This window comes from Mixophyes fleayi, chromosome 3, assembly GCF_038048845.1.
Source record: "Mixophyes fleayi isolate aMixFle1 chromosome 3, aMixFle1.hap1, whole genome shotgun sequence".
In the NCBI taxonomy this organism is placed as follows: domain Eukaryota; kingdom Metazoa; phylum Chordata; class Amphibia; order Anura; family Limnodynastidae; genus Mixophyes; species Mixophyes fleayi.
Window position 1 is genome coordinate 294,195,251 of NC_134404.1, and position 23,348 is coordinate 294,218,598.

A 23,348-nucleotide genomic window follows, 5' to 3' on the forward strand; every position below is an offset into this window, starting at 1 on the left:
CCATATATGCTATCATGAATTATATACAGACCCATATCTGCTATCATGTGTTATATGCAGACCCATATCTGCTCTCAAGTTTTATATACAGACCCATGTCTGCTATCATGTGTTATATACAGACCCATGTCTGCTATCAAGTGTTATACACGGACCCATATCTGCTGTCATGTCTTATATACAGACCTTTATCTGCTGTCAAGTGTTATATGCAGACCCATGTCTGCAATCAAGTGTTATATACAGACCCATATCTGCTGTCATGTCTTATATACAGACCTATATCTGCTATCATGTGTCAGATAGATTGTAAGCTTGCGAGCAGGGCCCTCTCACCTCTTTGTCTGTTTTACCCAATCTGTTTTATACTGTGTTAGTCCCCAATTGTAAAGCGCTACGGAATATGTTGGCACTACATAAATAAATGTTGATGATGATGATCATGTGTTATATACAGACCAATATCTACTGACAAGTGTTATATGCAGACCCATATCTCTAGCCAAATTTAATATGTAAACCTATATCTGGCGCCATGTTTAAAATACAGGTCCAAATCCTTAGCTAAATAAAAGCATTTAGCATCCCTCGGATGTTTTTTTCCTCATATTCCTCCTATTGGCTGATAGAACTAATATTACCAGTACTGAACTGCAGCATCAAATCAGAGTTCAGTGCAGCACAAGAATCAGAACAGCTACTGAGAGTACTACTGTTAGTTGTCCAGGAGGGAACAGAAAACAGACTGGGGGTGATTACAGAGTGACCTGCTGGTATAGAGGGCTTTAACAAGGGACTTGCTGCCAATAACATGTTTTTTTAATTTAACTTTAAGGGACATGGTGCAGATCAGAATCCCAACCCCCACACCCCACCATGTGGCCCATCGCTGCTACCGATATTGTTACACATATGAAAACCAGTGGATATTTATATGTTGGGTGTTTGGGGAGGTATTCTGGGGTAAGATCCTAACTTAGGGGTATCATTACCTTGACAAGAGATACATATATGGAATAATATTTTCCAATGTACTTTGGGAGTATGAGACATGCTATGTCTTACACATTAGTAACCTCTATCATATAGTTATCTATTTACTTCCGCTGACATATTGTAAGTACTCAGACTGATTCTTCATGGACCGATGTATAAGCTTTTTACTTGGCTATTACACATGCTTTTATAAACAGTGTTACTTGTTTTTATAGACCCAGAATCGTCTTAAACTGATTGCTTTAATTGATCAACAGAGTATCTTCTCTATCTAGATGTTTCTGTACCCAGCTACCACTTTTACTGTAATAAAAATGTCCTGATTTATTTGGCTTCTCTCTTGGAAGTCATATAAAAAAGGCCGTTCATGCTGCCTGCGTACATTGTCAGGAAGGAACAATTAAGGCTCCCTCATGAGGCTCCATGTATGCCTCTAAATGTCACTAAAGGCTATAGACTTTGAGCGTCCAATTAGAACAAATCCCATTAAAACATATTCAGTGTATCTAATTTAGTTATGGATTGCTAACTGCATGGGTGAGACGGGTAGCAGTAAAAGACAGAGACAAGAGATGGAAGAGACAGCAACAACCTATTTATTTAAACATTTTAAAACAAATGGCACTTGTACGTGGAATGGTTAAATAGATTGTAAATGAGGGGATGCTTTAGATGCATTTTATTGCCTATTATGCAGTGTTTGGCTGGCTCTAACAAATGACAAATGCCCTCACTACATCAGGAAACTAACGCTTCTGCATCCTGGTTACAATGATACAGTAATCATTTTTCTAAATACAAATATAAGTGTACAGTTTACCAATTATATAATTACATATATATATATATATATATATAAATATATATATATGTACAAGTTAACCCGTGCATGATACTCATGCATTCTAGTCAAATCAAGCTACTTAAGGTGTTAAAAAGGTTCTTGTCATGCATTTGGGGCTAGGCCAGGCCTCCTCAGGGGAAGAGCGTTACTCCCCGACGCAAGCGCCCTTTTTTAACGTGGTTTTGTCCACATGTCACCACCTCATCATTTTTCTCCATCACCTCATCCTTCATCTTTATCGCCACATCTATCCAGATGTCTATCCAGACACAGGGATCTCTCTCAGTGGTCCAGAGTATCACACTCCTCTCGCTCTGTCACCACCGGCAACCACCAACCACTCCCCACTGTCACCCCCGGCAACCACCAACCACTCCCAACTGTCACTTCTCCTTCATGAAATATATATATATATTTTTGAAATCTTTATAAACACTTTTAACAATTAACAAATTAAATCAACAAATTAAAAATATCTTAGTATACCAAATTTCAGCCCTTTCTGAGGTTTTTTTCCCCACCCACACTAAGAATTTAGTAGATCAGTGTATAAATCCGCCCAGCAGGTGGCGCTGCAGCTTGGTTTTTTTTTCCACACACACACGCCACTAGGCTTTTATATATATGATATATATTTATATATATATGTGTTTTTATATATATATATATATATATATATATATGTACATATATATATATATATATATATATATATATATATATATATATATATATATATATATATTTCTTTATTTATTTAAAAAAATGCATTCTCTGCACTCACCAAATACACAGTTAATGCTGTACCAACTATTGTTCTATATTAAAACCAAAAAAGTTGGTTCCACATATAGTGATATATGTAAAGCTGACTAACTCACACCACAGTCTCCATGTTAATTTAATATATATATATATCTTTTAGAGGTATAGGGCAGTATGGATGACCTCAATGTGTCATCTGACTCTATATGGGGAATTCAAATATCCTCGAGGTGCCACAATGAATTTCCTAAGCAGTCCGCAAGACACATCCCCTCTGAGTTTTTCTCAAATCTCCACTCATTTACCCTTGCGTCCCATAGGGATGGAAGGAGAAAATGAGTGGAGATTCTGTATCATATTACTCAGCAGTGTGCGCAGCCGGACATTGAGGGAATTTCCGGCGGCACCTCACAGCTAATTGAATTCCCCACTATATGTCACATATAGTGGTCTTGCTTTCTGTGGCTTTGCCGAAAAAATATAGTAAGACTGTTCTTTTGTCTCAATTTAGCCCTCAACCCTTAATCCCATACCTGCTGCTGTTCTTTTTTGTGATAACGGACTGGGATTTTATATTACATGACGTTAGACAAGTGTGTATGGATGATGCAAACAATAAATTCAGTCTTTATCCTGCCCTAAAACAAATGAACACGTACAAATATGCCCGGTTTCACTCGTACCGTTTGCATCAACCACAGGTCAGGTGTAAATGCCAACTTATTGTGATAACAAACACAGCATAGTTTTTTAATTAAAAAGTACACGTATGCATGCCGCTTGCTAGCACACAACATGTGTATGTAAGTGTAAACTTCTATTAAAACTATAAAAAAATTAAACGTAATATTCATATAAATGATTATGCTGATAACAGTTATTATTTTACTTCCTGATCATTTTTTTAATGCATTCTAATGTGACCTTTAGTTGTACATATGCATGTATGTATTCTGCAGTCTGTTCTGTGTGTCTGAGTACGGCAAGTTCTGTTTACCGAGAACGTACTTCCACCCAGATTCAATTTGAAATGTATCTTGAGATACGCTTGGATTTGAAAATGGACGGTAATACGCTCAAGTTCCCTGTTCTTTTATAAAATGCAAGTTGCGTGCGAGTTGAGTTTGGACTTGAATCAAACAGTATGGGTCATATCTAATGAAGCGTGAAGTGCCTCCAGAACGGACCTGAAGGCACTTCGTGTTACCACAACATTCGGGATTTCCATTTGCCCTCCATAGGGTTGCGAAGGAAAATCTGCAACGTTACGGAATGTGCCAGCTTAATTGAATATGCTCCTATGTGTTTAATCTGTGGTTGACAAGACCACTTTTACATTACCTTAAGCTATATATATATATATATATATATATATATATATATATCATACTTGTCAACTCTCCCGGAATGTCCGGGGGGGACTCCCGCATTTTGCGAGAGTCTCCCGGACTCCCGGACGAGTGTGGAAATCTCCCGAATTCTGCCCACTTCACTAGGAAGTGCCCCACTTCCTAGTGAAGTGGGCAGAATTAGATCCCAAACGCTGCGATTCCCGGTGAATCGCAGTGTTTGTCCCCACCCCCCGCTGTCAAATGATGCATTTTGCGTCATGACGTCACAGGGGCGATTTCGGCGTCCCGCCCCCCTCCACTGGCTGGCTCCCGGAAGGGAGCTGAAGAAAGTCGGCAAGTATGATATATATATATATATATTTTTACAAAGGATTATCAAATAAACAAACAATTGTAGATGTTTATGAAAATCTGGTTCAGCAGCTTCCTATCAAACATGTATCAATTTTCTAGGACAGTACAGTACAGAATCATAGTTATATCATTGCATCTATATTATTTACATAGAAAATGCTAGGTTATATGTATAGTATCAGGTGCAGTATCCTAGCACTACTGGTATAGTGTAATTTATTTGGAGTTAATGCCAAAATGACTGATCTGTAGTTGTCTCTCAAATATTCATGTCTATCCTATCTGTTCTTTTCCATATTAAGTATTGTTGAGATGCAGAGTAATACGTGAGCAAGCCCAGGGTAAAGGACAGTGTTACATAGAACCTATTATTTTTCCACCCCAGCCTCTAAGGATTTACACAAGGAACTTGACACCATGTGTGAGGCAGGTGCATGGAAATAAAATCACTATGCATAGGCAATATTTGTTAAATGTGTAATGCTTAGAAAATTCACTATCAATGATGCATAGTTGTTCAATGTATAATATCAACCACTCTGCGTAATTCTTCTTGTGTACTACCTGAAAGATGCAAAGGTAAATTCATATTTTCTTTCAATAATTACATTTTATTTTTGAAAGAAATTTCCACCTTTTGTAAACAATTTTCTCCCAAAAGTTTTTATTAAACCAAAATATCACTTTCCCAATGTAAGTTTCTGCAGTTATTACTTTGTAAGTTAGATACATCTAACTTGATCTGAAGAATTTCTCTCTATATGTGTGTGTGTGAGTGGTGTCTGCACTCTGTGACCTTCAATAACATGGCTACGTATGGAAATTATGGGGTTTGGATGAACATCGCGGCTGCGCATTGTTTTTTTCGTAATACCGTATCCCAACATTGCGGATTTCCCTTTGAAACCCTATGGGAGGCGAAGGGAAATCCGTTGCGGTAACGCAGAGTACCTTCGCGCCCCTTCTGGAGGCACTCCGCGCACAATTGAATATGCCCCTATAAATCTAAACAAATGAGTAAAGACCATACTTATCAGGGTAATGGTACAAATCAATGTGAATGTGTATTATACATAATCCTGACATTTCAGTCTCTATTGGTTTAATGTAAAATATACTACATTTGTAGTTCTGCTGGGACTATGTAAGTACATAGCACAGCAATTGCTTGTTTAATTAGCCATTTAGTAAAAGAGTAATGCTGTGCCCCAGAACACTGTTTTGGGCAGATTCAGTTCAGCGCATGGTGACCCGATGTGTCTCCGGAAACAGTCTGCGGAGACTCATAGGGGCATCGTAAATTAAGACGGCAGATCACGACTGCGCACATAGTGCTAATACTGTATCGCAACATTGCAGATTACCCTTTGCATCCCTATGGGGTGAGAATGGGTTTCCGCAATGTTGCGGTAACAGGAAGTGTGCAGCCGCGTGTAACCGCGATCTGCCGTTTTAATTGAATATGCCCCATAGTGTCAGAGTTTTTACAGAAATATCTGCTCATTTTCCCATAGAGGTGCTCAGAAAAACGTGCACAGATTTTTTGTCGTTATAGTTGTCAATATGCACAACTGAACATGGTGGCGATGTTCAGCGGCACATCGTGCTTAATTGAATCTGCCCCTTTATGTAAAGTCTCCAACAGCTGCCTTCCTGGTCTCCTGTATATTACTACTTCCGTATAGTCAGTGTCTTGTTATTAGTGCCAACATCGTGTGCATGCACTGGGATGTGTACTGTACATAGTGTATATATTTAATGCTGTTTACCATACAACTACTGTGCACCGAGTGCCTGTATTTACCATACATTTTTAGTTGTTACATTTACCATTTGCCTATGTCTTTTTTAAATGATGTTGTACTAGCCTTATGTGTAGTACTGTAGGATATGTTGACTCTGTATAAATATTGTTTTACTGAGCAGCACCATAGCCCAGCTGCACAAAAACTGTTGATCCCCAGACAATTTGATAGTTTAGGGGAGGGATCCACTTTTTCCAAATATAACAGGATAGCCATTAAACCGTCCCTTAGGAATGTGCTGTTTATGTTTAAATATCCAAGTTGCGCAACTGAAGAGTGAAATGGTTTAGACTACAAAAGTAGCGTCATCTAGAGAAATGACATTCACAGGCATGAAGTCTGGGTAAGGAAAAGATGAGTCAACACTTATTCCCCGTCTCCCAGCGGGGTAACTCACAGGCAGAGCAAGGAGCCTACACCGCTATTAACACTGCTGTTGTAAAACTTAATGCTAAAAAAGCTTATCTTATCTGCATAGTGGTTTTCAAACTGTTCATATAGATTTATTTTTATTCTTATCGCATATCTAATTACGTACTAAACAGCTTGTTTCCTTGGTTGCCATTTCTTATTAGATATTAAAGTTATCTACCAGATGCAGGCTGGCCGGTTTGGAATTCTTTTTTAAATTTTTGTTTTGTTTTTTTTATCTAGTGGAACGGGTTTTAGTGTTCTACAGTTGGATTAGTATACTGCTGTTTCTAAGGTCAGACTTGTTTTCCAGATGTAAAACTTAGATATTTGTAATGTCTTAAAATAGGAGATCAACAGGAAATATGATTATATTTTGTTTTTAATTTTAATTTTTAACAGTTCAGTTCATCCAATCAATAAAATTAAAATGTGACCCATCCTCTTAGCAATGGATTGTATTTGTTTTGAAATAAATGTCTCCGGCTTCATCTCTAACTTTGCCAATCCACCAGCACATCAGGGAGCATCCATATTTGATTGCATGTTTCTTGAGAGGTCAGTGATATCGCTTAAGAGATGAGAGTTAATAAAGGAATTAAAATAAAGTCAATACATGTGTAAGCTGGTGTTAGGATTTAGTAAGAGGATTTCAGGGAGTTAGTTGTCTGTCACACTTAGTCTGGTCACATTAGGCATCAGGATCATCATCATCATTTATTTATATAGCACCACTAATTCCACAGCGCTGTACAGAGAACTCATTCACATCAGTCCCTGTCTCATTGGAACTTACAGTGTAAATTTCCTAACACACACACACAGACAGACATAGGGTCAATTTGATAGCAGCCAATTAACCTACTAGTATGTTTTTGGAATGTGGGAGGAAACCGGAGCACCCGGAGGAAACCCACGCAAACATGGGGAGAACATGCAAACTCCACACAGATAAGGCCATGGTCGGGAATTGAACTCATGACCACAGTGCTGTGAGGCAGAAGCTAACCACTTAGCTACCGTACTGCCCATAGACCAGTGTTAGTTAGAGATGGTCACTGATGCCCGTGTTTTGGTTTTGTATTCGGTTTTGGATCTGGATTACCTTCATGTTTTGGTTTTGGTTTTGGTTTTGCAAAACCGCCCTTGCGTGTTTTGGTTTTGGTTTTGTTTGGTTTGGTTTTGTTTTGCTATTTTCGAAAAAAATAAATTTTTTTTGGTCTAAAATAACCTAATTTAATGCTCCACCAGTTTCTTAGATAAGTGAGGTAATTCTAAAGCTAATAAATTAGGAAAAAAACAGTTTAATCCCTGGTAGGCCGTCCTTAATTCGAACACTTGTCTGCAAATTATACAGACAAACCTGGTTGTCTACCTCCTCCATCTTTGATTATTGGCAATGTAGCCATCGTCTTTGGGTGTATATTACACCCTATACTTATAGTTGAATATTAAAAAAAGCCTGCACAGACTGTGGAACTAGAAAGTAAAATTAAATGGACCACGGTAGTTTGGTGGCTATCTATGCCCCCCCCCCCCCCGCCCTCCACTTGTAGTTGAATATAAAAAAAGCAGCCTGCACAGACTGTGGAACTAGAAATTCGAATATACAAAGAAATGGACAAAGGCAGTTTGGTATCTGTCTGCATCAGACCCCCCCCCCCATCCACTTGTAGTAAAATAGAAAAAAAAGCAGCCTGCATAGACTGTAGAACTAGAAATTCGAATATACAAAGAAATGGACAAAGGCAGTTTGGTATCTGTCTGCATCAGACCCCCCATCCACTTGTAGTAAAATAGAAAAAAAAGCAGCCTGCATAGACTGTAGAACTAGAAATTCGAATATACAAAGAAATGGACAAAGGCAGTTTGGTATCTGTCTGCATCAGATCCCCTCTCCACTAGGAGTAAAATAGAAAAATATTCAGCCGTTATATAATCTAGAATATAAATATAAATTGAGAAAGGCAATTTGGTATCTGTCTGCATCATAATCATCAGCATCCTCATTAGCGCCCTCGTCACCTCCACAAATCTCCCCCTCATCCTCTTCTATTTCCAAAGTGGCATCCTCAATTTGTGTATCAGCGGCTACACTCGGGCTGTTCAGGTACACATCAGCAGAACTGCTGAAAGGGCACTTCTTTATGGGTACACTAACAGAATGCTCACGATTAGACATCCCACTGTTGGATGGACTCTCCACAGGGATTGGTGTCATTTGTGAATCAGAGCAAACATTATCCTCTAATGCCTTACTGTTATCTTGCAGCTCGGCTTTGACGCGTAACAGTAGTTGTGCACCAATTGTAGGCTCGGTAACTTTTTGGGATCTGCCACTAATAGCCAAAGGTGAAGGCCTCATTCTCTCTTTGCCACTGCGTGTGTAGAATGGCATGTTGGCAATTTTTTTTTATCGGCACTTAACTTTTGCTCAGTAACACTTCTTTTTCGCTTCAACACAGTAAAAAAAAATTTTGTTTTTGTTTTTTGGACTGATTTCGAAACACTCTGTAGTTTGACATCGCCTTGCCCAGATAACGTACTGGGAACACTAACATCAGGACTGGTGACAGAACCTGGTTGCTCATTCTGCTCATATGTGGACTGCTTTAAATCCATTCTCAGCCCAAAGCACTTGTAGTGCTAAAAATTATTTGGTAAGATACTGCTGATAGATAGTAATTTTGACAGCCATAAATATTTATGCACAATTAGGGGGGACACCCCAAAAGCACTGGGGAGTGCTAAAAATTAGTTGGTAGATACTGCTGACAGATAGTAATTTTGACAGCCAGAAATATTTATGCACAATTAGGGGGGACACCCCAAAAGCACTGGGGAGTGCTAAAAATTATTTGGTAGATACTGCTGACAGATAGTAATTTTGACAGTCAGAAATATTTATGCATAATTATGTGGGACACCCCTAAAGCACTGGGGAGTGCCAAATATTGAAAAGAAAAAAAACCTCTATTATCCTCTCTTCTCTAGCGATTTTTGTTACATCAATTGGATTAAGAATATTGGATTCTCTGTCCCTGCTCTAATCAGCCTGTGACTACACCCTGCTCTCTCCCTATGTCAAATGGCGATGGATTGCTGTGGAGGCGTGTATTTATAATCTTGAAGTATCGCGAGAACCGAGCCCCGAGATCCAACGACGTCACGATGACGTTCGGCCTCGATTTGGATTCGGAGCGGGCGAGAGAGTACCAAGCTACTCAGCTCGGTACTCGGATACCCAAAGTATAAATTAATTTTGCCAGTTGGTATGTCTTTTCTATAGGTTGTATTTTCATAGTGTATGTCACTGTGGTTTTTTTTGTGGTGCCCAATAAATAAACAATAATAACATCACAAACAGTGGGACATTTGCTAACAATAAGTGATAATATGCCCTTGGCGTAAGCGCTAAGAATAGTAGATATCAGGGAAGAGCACTTCTATAAAGGGCATATAACAGCAGAAGTACTTCAAGTAAAGGTATATAATATCCCTAAGAATTTTATTGTCACGTGTATAATATGTTTGAAATAATATACCACATTGTGAATTATAAGAATGCTAGAAGTCACAAAATTCTATATATAGATTCTGCCACCACAAGGGGATAGTGCTTGCATACAATACACAAAACTTCAATTTAACTTTAATATTTGTGTCCCCATTCCACTTTTTTCCACTCTAAATCTGTCATGTACAATTTTATTTGATGGACCCATAACCCACAGTACACCCACATGAACAACAGGATAAGTTAGAAGTATTTCTTATGACTGTTTTAGCCGATTAGAACCTAAACTTCAAAGTGTGGGAAGGATGTTATGTCCTGAGCATACTTCAAGTCACAGGAGCGTTAGTTTTCCGTTTCAGAATTACGGGAGTCTGTGGAATATGCTGCATCTTTTCTTAAGTGGATATTCCTAACTAATACTGAATTGACTGCATCTTCACCCATTGATACAGAAGTGTGTCTTTCAGGGCCATCTTAACAACATTATGGGCCCCCGGGCAAAGCAGTGCACCAGGGCCCCTACATATATATATATATATATATATATATATGTAGATATAGATATAGATGTATAGAGATACAGATAAAGATATAGGTATATAGAGATAGAGATAGATAGATGTACTTGCTCAGTGACCCTTGAAGGTTTTTTTTGCAGGTTTTTTCTTTTGCAGGATTATTTATTCTAATTAAGAGCCCTGCCTATGGGGCCCCCTTGCCCGTGGGGCCCCCGGGCACCTGCCCATCGTGCCCAATGGAAAAGATGGCCCTGGTGTCTTTATAATTTACACATGGGGGTGTATAACCTATGCTTTAGGTGTGTTTTGTTTTTTGACAGGATCAGCAAAACTAAACTATACAGTAAGTTACATTATATATAAGTTTGTCTATTAACATTCACAAATATTATACCTTTCATCATGTTAGAGTGAAAATGGTAACAAAACAAGTGTCACTCTGATCGTTTCAAACACCACCCTATCCACCAATCCACAGCCACCTTTGCTTGAGGCCACGCCCACTTTCTGTTAAGCCCCATCCCCTTTTGCACCCATTAATCAGGACTGCTAGCAGATATATAATCTACTTATAAAAGTTCATCTTTACTGTGCAAGCTGCCATACAAACTATTTCCCTCCGTTATCTCCTTCAATGGGTCTACTGAGAGAGACCTCTGCTGTGTGTATAAAAATGACATCCCTCATTGTGACATCTTTATCTCCAATATCTTCTTTTCTAATAAGAGACTGAGACCTTTACATACAGGATATATATATTTGTGAATATTATTAGTATCTCTGTTATAGAGTAGTCCTACAATAACCACTGAAGTGATATGTCAAAGCTGTCCTCTTATAACATTACAGCTATAATGTGTCATTCTAACAGTATAATTAACATTGAATAACAATTCTTATATATAATTATACACTATGTGATATTCTTTATTAATTTGTTACATCAGATGTGTGATAGAACGTTGCAGAATAAGATTAAGCTGTTCAGCTAGATCTCATTAGCTGCTGCGATGGTCACATGGTAAACCCATCTCTGTCCAACACTGAAACAATTATCTCTCTTTTATTGTCTTACACAGGAAGGACCCAGCTCTCTCTCGGCTTACGCCCTGCGGTTGGGACCGGGAGAAGAAATAGTCACATCATTGTTTAAATTTGTGCAGGAGAAGAATCTAACAGCGCCATTTGTTATTACTTGTGTGGGCAGTGTCACCAAAGCAACACTTAGACTGGCTAACGCAGACTCGCTGAATAACAATGAGGTACCTGACAGGTCTGCTGATGTACTGGCTCAGTTTAAGTCATGCACAGATAGCGCAAGATGGCCGTGGAGTGTTTCAAGAGAAGTGTACTGTTCCTAATTATGTAATTATAAGGCTTAGGTGCCAAACTACAAGCTGTTACTAAAATCTGTTCGTCCTGTCTTTCTCAAGAAATGCAGAGAATGAAATGCATTTCCCCTGAACGTATCCTGTCATCTTTAATTTGATATAATCTTTAATTAAACACATTGGCAATGCTGAAATGGTAAAATATGTAGGATATTTCTTATGTCACAAAGGAAATACCTCTCATAGCACAGTCTCAATTACCAGGCGTACATTTGCCTTCTAAGCTCAGGCTGTTGAATAGAATTATAATTGCCCTGGAAGATATTAGGACCACATTCATCGCCCACAGTAAACACAGTGAATGTTATACAAAGAAAAAGTAGAGATGGACATGCTATAGATTTATAGAAGGGTATATGTGGTAATTAGATTTTAATTCAACCAAAGTACCGTCTAAATATATTGTCATTTGAAGAATGGACCGATACTGAAATATGAATTGCATTAAAACAATACAGGCGTTGTATGACTGCAGATACTGAGAGCTGTTTCATTCAAATGTTTCTGTAGCATATTTACTAATAAAATAAAAATGTATAATGAACTATAGTAACCAATCTGCATTTAGTTTTGATCAGTTTAGATCACATTAGACAATGAAAGCTAATGCCTGATTGCTAAAGGATACTGCACACTTGCACTTCGTTTGTAAATATCCAGCAGCAATGTTAATTTATCCACTGAGTAGTATAGTTCCATTACTGTCTTCAAATTAATTAATTAATTAAATTTGACTGGGCTAGCCCGATTACTGGAGCCCTCTCCCCATACACCCTCAATTCTACCCTGACACCTTGTCCCCTGCAGTCTTGTCCACTGAAATCACGTCCTGTGCCCCCTGGCACCCTACCCACAGTATCCAGTCCCCTGAAACCCTCTCCCTTGGCACCATCTCCTCAGTCCCATGTCACCCTGCCCCCTGGGATCCTGTCCCCTGAAACTTACTCCCCTGCACCCTGTCCCTGGCACCCTCTCTTCTGCACCCTGTGATCCTGTCTCCTACTCTCCCCCCCCTTATAAAACTAGTTATTTGGAGTTTGTTCCAAACTAATTGGATGAACCATTCGTGTGGCTGAGTCAGGATGTTCCTGGGCAATTGGATACAGGATCTGGAAAAAATAAAGTAGCTTGGGCAGAATATTTATTTGAAGAGCTACAATTCTGCCAAGCCAGGAGATAAACCGCTTCAACCATCAAAATGTTTTAAAAGGTCGGGTTATCCTTTAAAATAAGCTACCTCAGTTAAGATCTATATCTAATACCTTCCCGGCCACTCTGCTCTGCTTATGACCTCCTACTTAATTCACCTCTCATTACTCATTACTCATTTCCATGCTCGCTTTCAAGACATCTACCGTGCTGTCCCTACTCGTTGGAACTCCCTACTCCACCTCACTCCACTCTCCCCAAACTTTCAGTCCTTCAAACATTCACTCAAAACTCACCTTTTCAAGCTTGTATATCCTACCACCTCCTGACCATTCTATCTATCCATCACCTCCTCTTCCTTCTCTTGCCATCTCCATTTTATTCCAGTTGGTCCTACTGTCTCTGACCACCCCTCCCTCTAGAATGTAAGCTCTCACGGGCAGGATCCTCTCTACCTATTGTGCCACGTCTGTCTTCTGTCTGACTCCCTCGTACGTCCTGTCATGTCTTTTGCTGCACTTCCATAGCATCACTCACACTCATCTGTGCCACTTTTGTGTATTACCCCATCTATTTGTTACTTGCTTCTGCATCCGGCGCTACAGAATCTATGGCGTCTTATAAATAAATAAATAATAAAAATCAGTATTGTTGGTGAGATGCCTGTTGCCAAAAAATATCTTTGATTGAAACAGCACATGCAAAAAAAATGGCAGCCTCTATTAAATATTTTGAATGTTTTCCTTACATAGAGATGGTGGAGAGAAAAGTAATTTACCACAGAGGTGCATTATATATTATTATGATATGCAGTAAAATCAGTGAAAGCACCATTGTTTGTTTTCCTTAATAGCTCGTAAAATATTTCACGCCATGTGGAAAATATTGCAGGGCACATATATTATATATTACACAGCAGAAATAGGAACAATTTAAAGAGCACTGTAAGTTTATTTAGTCTGAAAAATCATTTTGGTATCAAATATATACTGTATATGTAAAGGTACCCGTACCGTGAAATAGCGGAGATGTTTGACATTGTATCTACATTTTCCGTGAGGTTAAGTGCAAGTTGTTCTCTGGTTTCAGCCATTTGAGACCTTGAGAATGTTTCTGTCTGTGCCCTTTAATAGATTTCATTTCAAAGTTCCAATTGGCTCAGAGTGTCACTAGTTCCTTGTGTATCTTGTGTATTGATAGGCTGCAGTCCCGTGGGTGGTTCAGCCCAAAAATGACTACCTAATGGCGACCGGTCAGTGGCGGATCCAGGGGGGGCGATCGGGGCATTCGCCCCCCCTAGCAGCAAAAAGCTAGGTCCCAACCGCCGATCAAAACGGGAGGGGCGGGCTAAGCGTGAGTGGGGGGCGGGGCTAAATGTGGGCCAGCCAATCAGAGTGGTCCCAGCCGGCGATCACAACGGGAGGGGGCGGGGCAAATCACGGGCGGAAGGCGGGGTTTAACGTGGGGCAGCCAATCAGAGCAAAGGAGGGGCGTGATTATGCAAAATCGCCCCCCCCTAAACATAAAGTCTAGAACCGCCCCTGCGACCTGTCCACTTTATTGTCCTTTAATACATGTTATTTATATTAAAAAATACATTCATGATAAAGAAGAACTGAAGCTAAGAAAGTATTTTTGATATGTTGCAGAAAAGAGTGATCCCGATTGCCTTATAATTCCTTGGTAATCAGAATAGTGTAAGAAATCTATAATTAGTTGTTCACTGGATGCTGACATACAAAAGTCTGTGACATTTTCTCAACCTCCCAATCACTATGGCTTCATTGTATAATACAGCAGAATGTTTCACTAATTCTGTTTTATTTTGGTTGTTGTTGTTTTGCATTAGCAAGATATTTTTGTATGCTTAGCATATACACAGAACTGTCTAATATACTCTACAATACTCTGTTATCTCCCAGTGATCAATGGCTGAGAGTGACTTTAGAATTGAAGTGTGTTCGTACATATTGCACATTTATCATGGTTGTAGCTATTATCATTATTTGGCATAGATAAATACATTGTAGAAGTTTAAAATCTGTTTTAGACGTTTGTGTGGTCAGCTCTGTTCTTAATGGCCACTAAATAAACTCCAGCATTTAGAAACATGTAAAATCATCAAAAAAGTTAAAACAATTCTTTCTTTTATTCATTCATTGCTAAGTGATAGAACGCTCTAGTTAGGAACGGTATATGCTATATTATTAAGGGACATTTCTGTCGGTGTCAAACCGCGGGCCTCCAGCACAGAAACTCCAATCGCAGGGTGCAAAATTTTGCAGCTTCTGGTGAGAGAGTGGGGCTGAGACCTTGGTGGGTGTAGGCTAGATGCACGCGTTAGAGTCCTAGGGCTAGATTTACTAAAGGGCGGTTAAACTGCCGGTTTTCGGATGTTTTTCAGGCGGTTTTGAAACCGCTGGATTTACGAAAGCCCAAACCGCCGTTTAAATGACCAGAATTGACAGTTTTCAAAACCGCCTCTTTACAAATTGCCATTCCAATTTTACCAATGATGAACATACAAACCACCAAATTTGCTAAGCTGGCGTTTTCAAAACCGCCGCAAAACAGCCATCCAAACGGCCAAAATGAAAGAGGTGGTTGTGACTGGCGAGATTGCTCAAACTGTTTGAGCTATTTTGCCATTCACAACATAAGAGGAAGCATCAATCATATATAAATTATTGAGGCAATTATTTTTTATTGATTAAGGTGCAAAATTAATTTATAGTTTACTTATGAGGAAAAAAATTTGAAAATATTTTAAGGGGGCAAAATTATTGAACTATATTAATCTGGCACTATGCAATGCCAAATTGTGCAACATATATAATATTATTAATAATATTAAGTGATTGCTAATGGTGAATATTATTGTATGCACCGTCCAGGTAGACCTTATGTAGGAAAGCGCTTTTCTAGGCATATTTTGACCAAAGAAATAAAAACACTCAAACTCACAAAATGACTCATGTAATAAAGACAGTTCCGAAGTCCCTCACTTTCTTGATCAATTTAAGACATGAATGAGGTTAAACTTAGCAGCATTTACGTTGAAATGAATGAAGGGGGTAGTCCTAAAGTGTTAGTAGGCGGAGTTTAGTATTTTCAGCTGGACCTGCAAAAGGCTGTGTAGTACAATTGTTAAGGGAATTTCTAAAATCCAGAATGCAGACATGCTGTAGGTACTATGCGCTAGGCGGACAATTAGATGGATTTGTGCAAGTAGTAGTGTATAATACACTTGTATAGTTTGACCATACCTCCGAACGTGTCTGTTCCCGCCAGTGAGACAGGGGGCGTGGACATGTTGCAATTAGCCTGCCCATTTCATACCTCCTACCCCTATCTTTACCATCCGCGGGTCAAACATATCCCTGGTTTGGACAGTAGGAGAGAGCCATAAAATCAGAGATATGGTTTGACCTTTAGTAAGGTGCCTTACAATGTGATTTATGTGCAGAACATGGGGACTACTGTGAACAGAAAAATAACCCCTCCCCCACAGAACATAGGTTATGTCAAGTTAAACTCTGTTTCAGAAAAATGTACATGTCCACACATACTGCTGGTTGCTAGTAGTTCTTTCTAGTTAAAATAAATATTATAGATTTTCATTTCTTTAACGTACACCTGTCACTAACACACAATGAAGGCAGCCATATTGAAGAGATTGCAGCCTATCAATTCACTAAGGGCCAGTGACAATACAGAGACATTGTGCTTCTAAGGCAAGGCATCTAAACTCATCATGTGTGATAAGTTTCATCATCCCTGTTTCTGGAATTTGCTTATAACAGACTTATAATACTAATATATTGTAAGAATTGGCTGATAAATAAAACAAAATTGCACACTTTGTCAATATTTAAAAATAGGGATATTTGGCAACAATCCATATAGTTATTTCAAACCTAAAACTGGTCTCAGCGTCTGTCACAAATATAATTGTATATGTTACTTCTATTTTTCAGATAATATATTTAAAAGAGAAATTTGAAATAGTTTCTTTGGTGGGGACACTGAATGAACATGCTCACCTGCATATCTCGCTGTCAGACAAGGACGGGAAGACCATTGGCGGCCATGCTATTGGAGACCTGGAGGTCTTCACGACTGCTGAAATAGTGATTGGAGAACTCAGCGACCTTCAATTCACCCGGGAGATGGATGAACGCACCGGCTACCCAGAGCTCATCATCAGACCTCGCTCTGAAAATATTGCCTAGCTTCTAAATTATGTGCCTTTTATTTTTTTTGTTACCAGCAAGTGAATGAGATAAATTTGCTTCAGAGCATGTCTTTAGGATGCTCTTTACGTTATTGTATTGATTGCCAGCATTTGATTGCGCGTAACATAATCAGTCATGTATGAAATACACACAGCAAAATCATCTCGGTAAATTCTTTAAATGTCTAGACATTAATTTCTGCTGTTTATCAGCATGCGTTGCATTTAATAGTCAGGGATTTTTCTTCTCTTGCCAGCTTTGGCTGAACTGTTCTACAGGGATTTTACAAGACTGATTGGCCCGGAGAGGGTATAGGACAGTGACAATTGCTTAGAGGGGTAATGAATGTACTGTTTGCTCATCTTTACACGGTTCCTACAGCACTAATTGGGAGGGACAGCTGAAACAAGCACAGAGTAGACGTTATCAGATACGCGTGACATGGGTATAAAGTAGGAGTTAGGATAGCTGTACTGCCTGTCCCTGCAGCATACTGTTTACACACACAAACTACTTGCACTTATTAGGCGTTAATTGCTTCAGTAGCTATACACAGACAAGGTCTATCAGCGCCTGATGAGCCACCACACAGCGTTCTGCAACCTTCATAATACATCAATATATACATGTCCTCAACTATGAAGTCTTCTGGTCTTATTATTATTAGATTAATAATATTATATAATAATAGAAAACATAATGACAATATTTTATCTACTTCTTATAATATAGCAGGAATATAAGAAAAGGTTAATGGACATTCAGTTGTGCATTTGCTATACATTCTTATTATATCTATAACAGAACATTATGCTGCTTTTTAAATATATAAAAATACCTTCTTTTTTTTTTTACTACATTTAATTTTGTGTTGCATTTCTGTTTGTTTTTCAGTAGTATATTTTATGTGAAACTAAGACAATAAATTATGAATCCAACTGACAACTATAAAAGTAACTGGGAAATGTAAAATCAAATAATGTATAGTAATATAAAGTGTCATTAGTGCAAATCCCATGTCACCATTTGCACCATGTAATATTTAAAAGGAAAAACATCTTCTCATTCATTTCAATATCAAAATGAAGAAAAGAACTAACACTTATCTCCTTTTATTAAAAAAATAAAATAAAAGGAAAATCTTCAGTTCTAGAGGTGCTGTATAAACACTTTATTAAATCAGCCTCTTCTCTATGAGACCCTTCATGGCTGTATGAAGTGGCATACAGTATTTACAGACATTCGTGTTAAGGTCTCAACGAAAATGAATATTTCCATTTAGAACATGATACTGGTGTCTTGATTATTGATCTGTCCCATCCTGTTTCAACAAACACTCAATATCGGCCTATAGAGAATAGTTTAACAAAAAATAATTATAAGAGCGGCTGAACAATCCGGCTTTTCAACAATCCGCAGTGTTTTATCCATCGGAATAAAAGTGACAACACATCATAAAGTGGCTTCTTTTTTATACTGTAGTGCAGAATTGTGGAGCGATACATTCCTCTCTGGCTGCTATGGAACTGAATGTCAAGAAACTCATTTTAGTGACAAATGATCATAGTTAATATATCTGAAAAAAGAGGCGCAAGTTCACAGAGTTCATTCCTCTTTACACAGCAATGCAGTCTTATGTTAATCCCTAGAAGGTAAGAAATGTGGCACAAAAGCCAATTGGTTGGGAAGCTATAAAACGAGGATGGTAAAGTCTCGGGAACAGTAACTCCCTGTGCTTGAATGAATTAAATGCTGTTCTTGTTTCCTCCTTGCATCTCCTATTGAAGAGTCTTGTATGTCTTTTACAGCAGCATGACATAGTGATAACAAATTAATGACAATGCCGGCACTGACAGCATAATACTCAATTGTACTGAGGTCTGACATGGATACCTAAAGACAATTCATCAATATTATTTTAACAACCTTAAAATGCTCATCAAATATGTATTTTAAAAAAAGAAGACCTATATTTTAATTGTCACTTAAAAAAATGTAATATACACTACTGTTTTATGAAATTAACTGTTCTATGAAAAGAATGCCACATTTATGTAGGTGTAATGTAATATTGCTAACGACTTGAATGAATGTATATATATAAATATATATATATATATAGTGGGTGGTATGGAAACTTAGAAGTGATGGTATAAAAAATGTACTGGGAACGTAAGTAGATGGAACTTGATAGATTTACAGTTAAAACATACCAGCATATACACCCCCACTTCAACCACGATATATATATACAAAAAAATATCAGAAGAAGTAGGACATTTTGTTGGCATCATATTTGAATAAATATATTTTTCTTAAATTCTGCTATATAAATAAAAATAGACAAATGTTGGAAGAAATACACTTTGAAGATTTTGTTATTGTAACTTTTGCACGGCACAATCCCACTAATTTACTTAAGATGTGAAGCAGTCAGCCTTCCTGAATATGGTGATATCTAAAATGTGTAGTTTATTTTAATATTTAAGGACCTGTATCTCTATATTTGTATTCATTTTTTTCTTTGTTTTTTTAATTTGATTTAAGTTTGGGATTCCCTTTGTTTGTTTGATGGGTCTCCTCTATTGCAGGCACTAAAGTATTCTGTATACACTGAGTTGCTTCTATTAGATCCAGTTTATCTGGATCCAATAGTACTAGCAGGTACAGGTCTCTGCTGTATTACCCCGGTGCTGCTCTCTGCAATTGCCTTTTCATTCTTGGAAGAAGCACAAATTCTCTAAAAGTGGAAAGCAGCCCCTATCACATCCCATCGTGGCGGTAGGTACACCAGCCTCATTTATATTAGTTTATTCCTTATTTATTTTTCCTTATCACATTTGTTTGTTGATCATTTGTTCTCTATCAAAACCGGATGAGCAACTAATGTCTTTATTAGAGTAATATTAAAGTTCTACGAGATGTCATCTTCAACTATGCTGTTCTCTCCTTATCGTACAACGCATTGTTGTACTTTTGTACTGGACTCCCTAGTACTGATTATGTTTGGTATACTGATCTTTGAAAAATAAAGTGTTAAAAACAATGTGGAGAGAAGAAAGTTGATTTAAATTGTATTTTGAATAGTGGTAAATTAACTCCACATTCTGTTCTAGATATAGACTTGAATTTCCTCCTTAGCATTCTAAGAAGGAATACAAAGGAGGAAATGCAACTAGATTGTCCACACTCTCAGACACCATTTCTGCCTAAAACACAGTGTCAGTACAGAATGAGAAGACCAATGTTTTAAGTTGGTGGATGGTCATTAAATTAGCCATACACTCTTAGGGGCGTATTCAATTGTCAGCGTTAACGCTGCAAAACGAGCGCTCGAAAAATATTACCGTTTATACGGTAATATTGCGCGTAATTACGGTGCTCAGGGAGCTGCGAGCTGAAATTGAGCGAGTAATTACCGTATAAACGGTAATATTTTTCGAGCGCTCGTTTTGCAGCGTTAACGCTGACAATTGAATACGCCCCTTTAGGGCCTGAGTCATTAAGGAGAGCAAAGCATAAAAATGGAGTAAATTTGCACCTTGGCAAAACCATGTTGCATTGAAGAGGGAAGTAAATTTTAAATGTGGAGACAGATTTATAGTTGGGATAGGGAATGTCCTAAATCAACTTTAAATTTTACTGTAAAAATAAAGCTATCAAGTATTTGTGTCCTTCATGAATATTTCAGCCAGTATTTTTTCTTATGTGCAAAATAATAAACTAATTTGCACCCCTTGTAACATGGTTTGTCCTGGAACAAATGTACTCCTTTTTTTTGCTTTGCTCTCTTTAATGACTCAGGCCCTTAGACATTGAAATTATTGGTGAACTCTGAAAAAAGCAACTGTCACTATGCTACAGCAAGAATTATTTTCTCGTTGGGCTTTTGCACAACTGTAAAACACTTACACATTATAATCAATATGTTGGCCATACCATTATTTCCTTTTTACGTGGAATATTATCAAAAATGCTGATGGAAAATACACCATTGTAAAGTGCTTTACAATACAATAGGGTGTTTGGTGGTGCCCAACTCCAGCGTATCTGGTTCTTTACACGAGATCAGTTTTACTTCTCTTTGTTTCCAGACACACCAGCGGCAATCTTTGGTTGTCTAATAAAATGTAGCACAACTTTATAGATTTGGCAGGTCAGCTCTGACCCTCAGTGCTATTCCTACTGTAATTTTACACACGGTAAGTCTAATCCCATGTCATAGAAACATAGAATTTGATGGCAGAATGGTAACCTCAAACTCTATATGATCCTTAGTTCTTTATAAGGATAACCTTATGTCTATCCCAAACAGGTTTAAATTGCTCTACTGTATTAGCCTCTACCACCTCTAATGGGAGGCTATTCCACTTATCCACTTCCCATGTTCTCTTCCCCTATTTTGGGCTAGGTTAAGAAAAATCAAAAGAGGGAGGAATGTGTCTCAATCTGCTGAACTGACCAGTCTGAGTGTTGCTGTCATGACAAGGAAAAAGATAGTTGTGACAACATGTAATAATTTTACTTTGTGAATGACTCATTAGCATAATTAGACATATTCTATTTATAAAAAGGAAGAGTCTTCTGTCTCTGATTCCTATCCCCACCCAACTGGTCACTTTTATTCCTCTGTCCATATACAAACTCCTCTATTTCTAACAGTAGGGAAGGCATCTTTATTCTAAGCCAACGTCTGGAGATAAATCGTTACAATCCCTATATACCCGATATCATATATGGATTTATTGGCAACTTAATGCCCACTATACACCGACATTTTTAAGAACTTGCTCAGTTATGTGTCATGTATTTAGTGGACAATGTCCGTTGTACCACTCTAGTTCAGCCACACCTGATTATAGGAACATGACTTATACCAGGCTTGGCTAACCTGTGGCACTCCAGGTATTGTGAAACTACAAGCCCCAGCATGCTTTGCCAATATATAGCAGCTTATTGCTGGAAGCGTATGCTGGGACTTGTAGTTTCACAACACCTGGAGTGCCACAGGTTAGCCGAGCCTGACTTATACAGAGAATAGAAGGGGTGACACACAGAAGCGTGATCAGAACATTCCAAGGTCAGGGCTGGAAGCAAAGAGTTGAACATTATATAGAACACAGTAGACAAGCAGTACAATTTCAGATACAGTATATGAAGCCAGAAGTCCAGACATGGAACAGAGCAATAAATGTTGTTAAATAGACCAGAGATCACGGAACAGGAATCAGAAAGGACCAATGGGTTTTTGGAACAAATGCACTCTATTTTATGCAGCATGCGTCCATTTTACATTTAAATATGGTGGCTTCATTTGGGTGCAAAATATAGCATATTTTGATGGGAAAAGCTAGGTGGATTGGGGAGTACCTTTATGAGCGTGGGTTAGGTGTATGAATGCAACTAGTGATACACCCACAAGTAAAATTGACATTTCCTTTTATAGAGCAAAAATATTTATATGTGGTTGAATGGTGGAGACGGAGCATTTAGGTTGGCTTTCCCTCTTCAGCGGTGAGCCACAGAGCTTTTTCTACAAGCAAAAGGACTTAAATATTCCATGTCCTTAGAAGTGGTGTGTTACAGTGATGGTTGCTCCCAAGAGAGAACTACTTAATTCGGCTACTTATCAGAGACACATGTCCTCCAGCCAAGTGCCTTAGTATTGAGAGGACAGGTCGTGAGGGACAAAGCTGAATTCAATGGGTTGGAAAGGTAGAACCGTGAGGGGCGGTATGGTGCTGATGCAAGTCCTCTTAGTTCTAATTGTCTTGACCTTGGACAGAAGTGCTGAGTCTGCCGGTGTTGTGGTGCATCCTCACATGGTGGAAAGCCAGGCCTAGCGCTAATCTTTTAATAGAATGGATTTTGCTTCTTCCAGCCCCACTTTATTCAGGAAATATATTTTTTTTTGGGTGAACTTCAATAAATGTAATAAACATTTTGAAAAAATGGTCTCCATGTCCAGCCACTGTCATAAGTAACTTAAGACATGGAAAAGTTGAAATTAA

At 38.3% G+C, this 23,348-nt stretch overlaps 1 protein-coding gene across 1 annotated transcript in view; it reads left to right on the top strand.

Annotated features, from left to right (window-relative positions):
* Window positions 1–18,626, top strand: part of LOC142142985 (bifunctional protein GlmU-like) — a 51,475-nt gene extending 32,849 nt beyond the window's left edge. The window contains exons 3-4 of the mRNA XM_075200724.1: window positions 11,642–11,824; window positions 17,080–18,626. Coding sequence (XP_075056825.1) covers window positions 11,642–11,824; window positions 17,080–17,334 — 438 coding nt within the window. The 3' untranslated portion in view covers window positions 17,335–18,626. The remainder of the gene's footprint in view (window positions 1–11,641; window positions 11,825–17,079) is intronic.
* The last annotated feature ends 4,722 nt before the right edge of the window (window positions 18,627–23,348 follow it).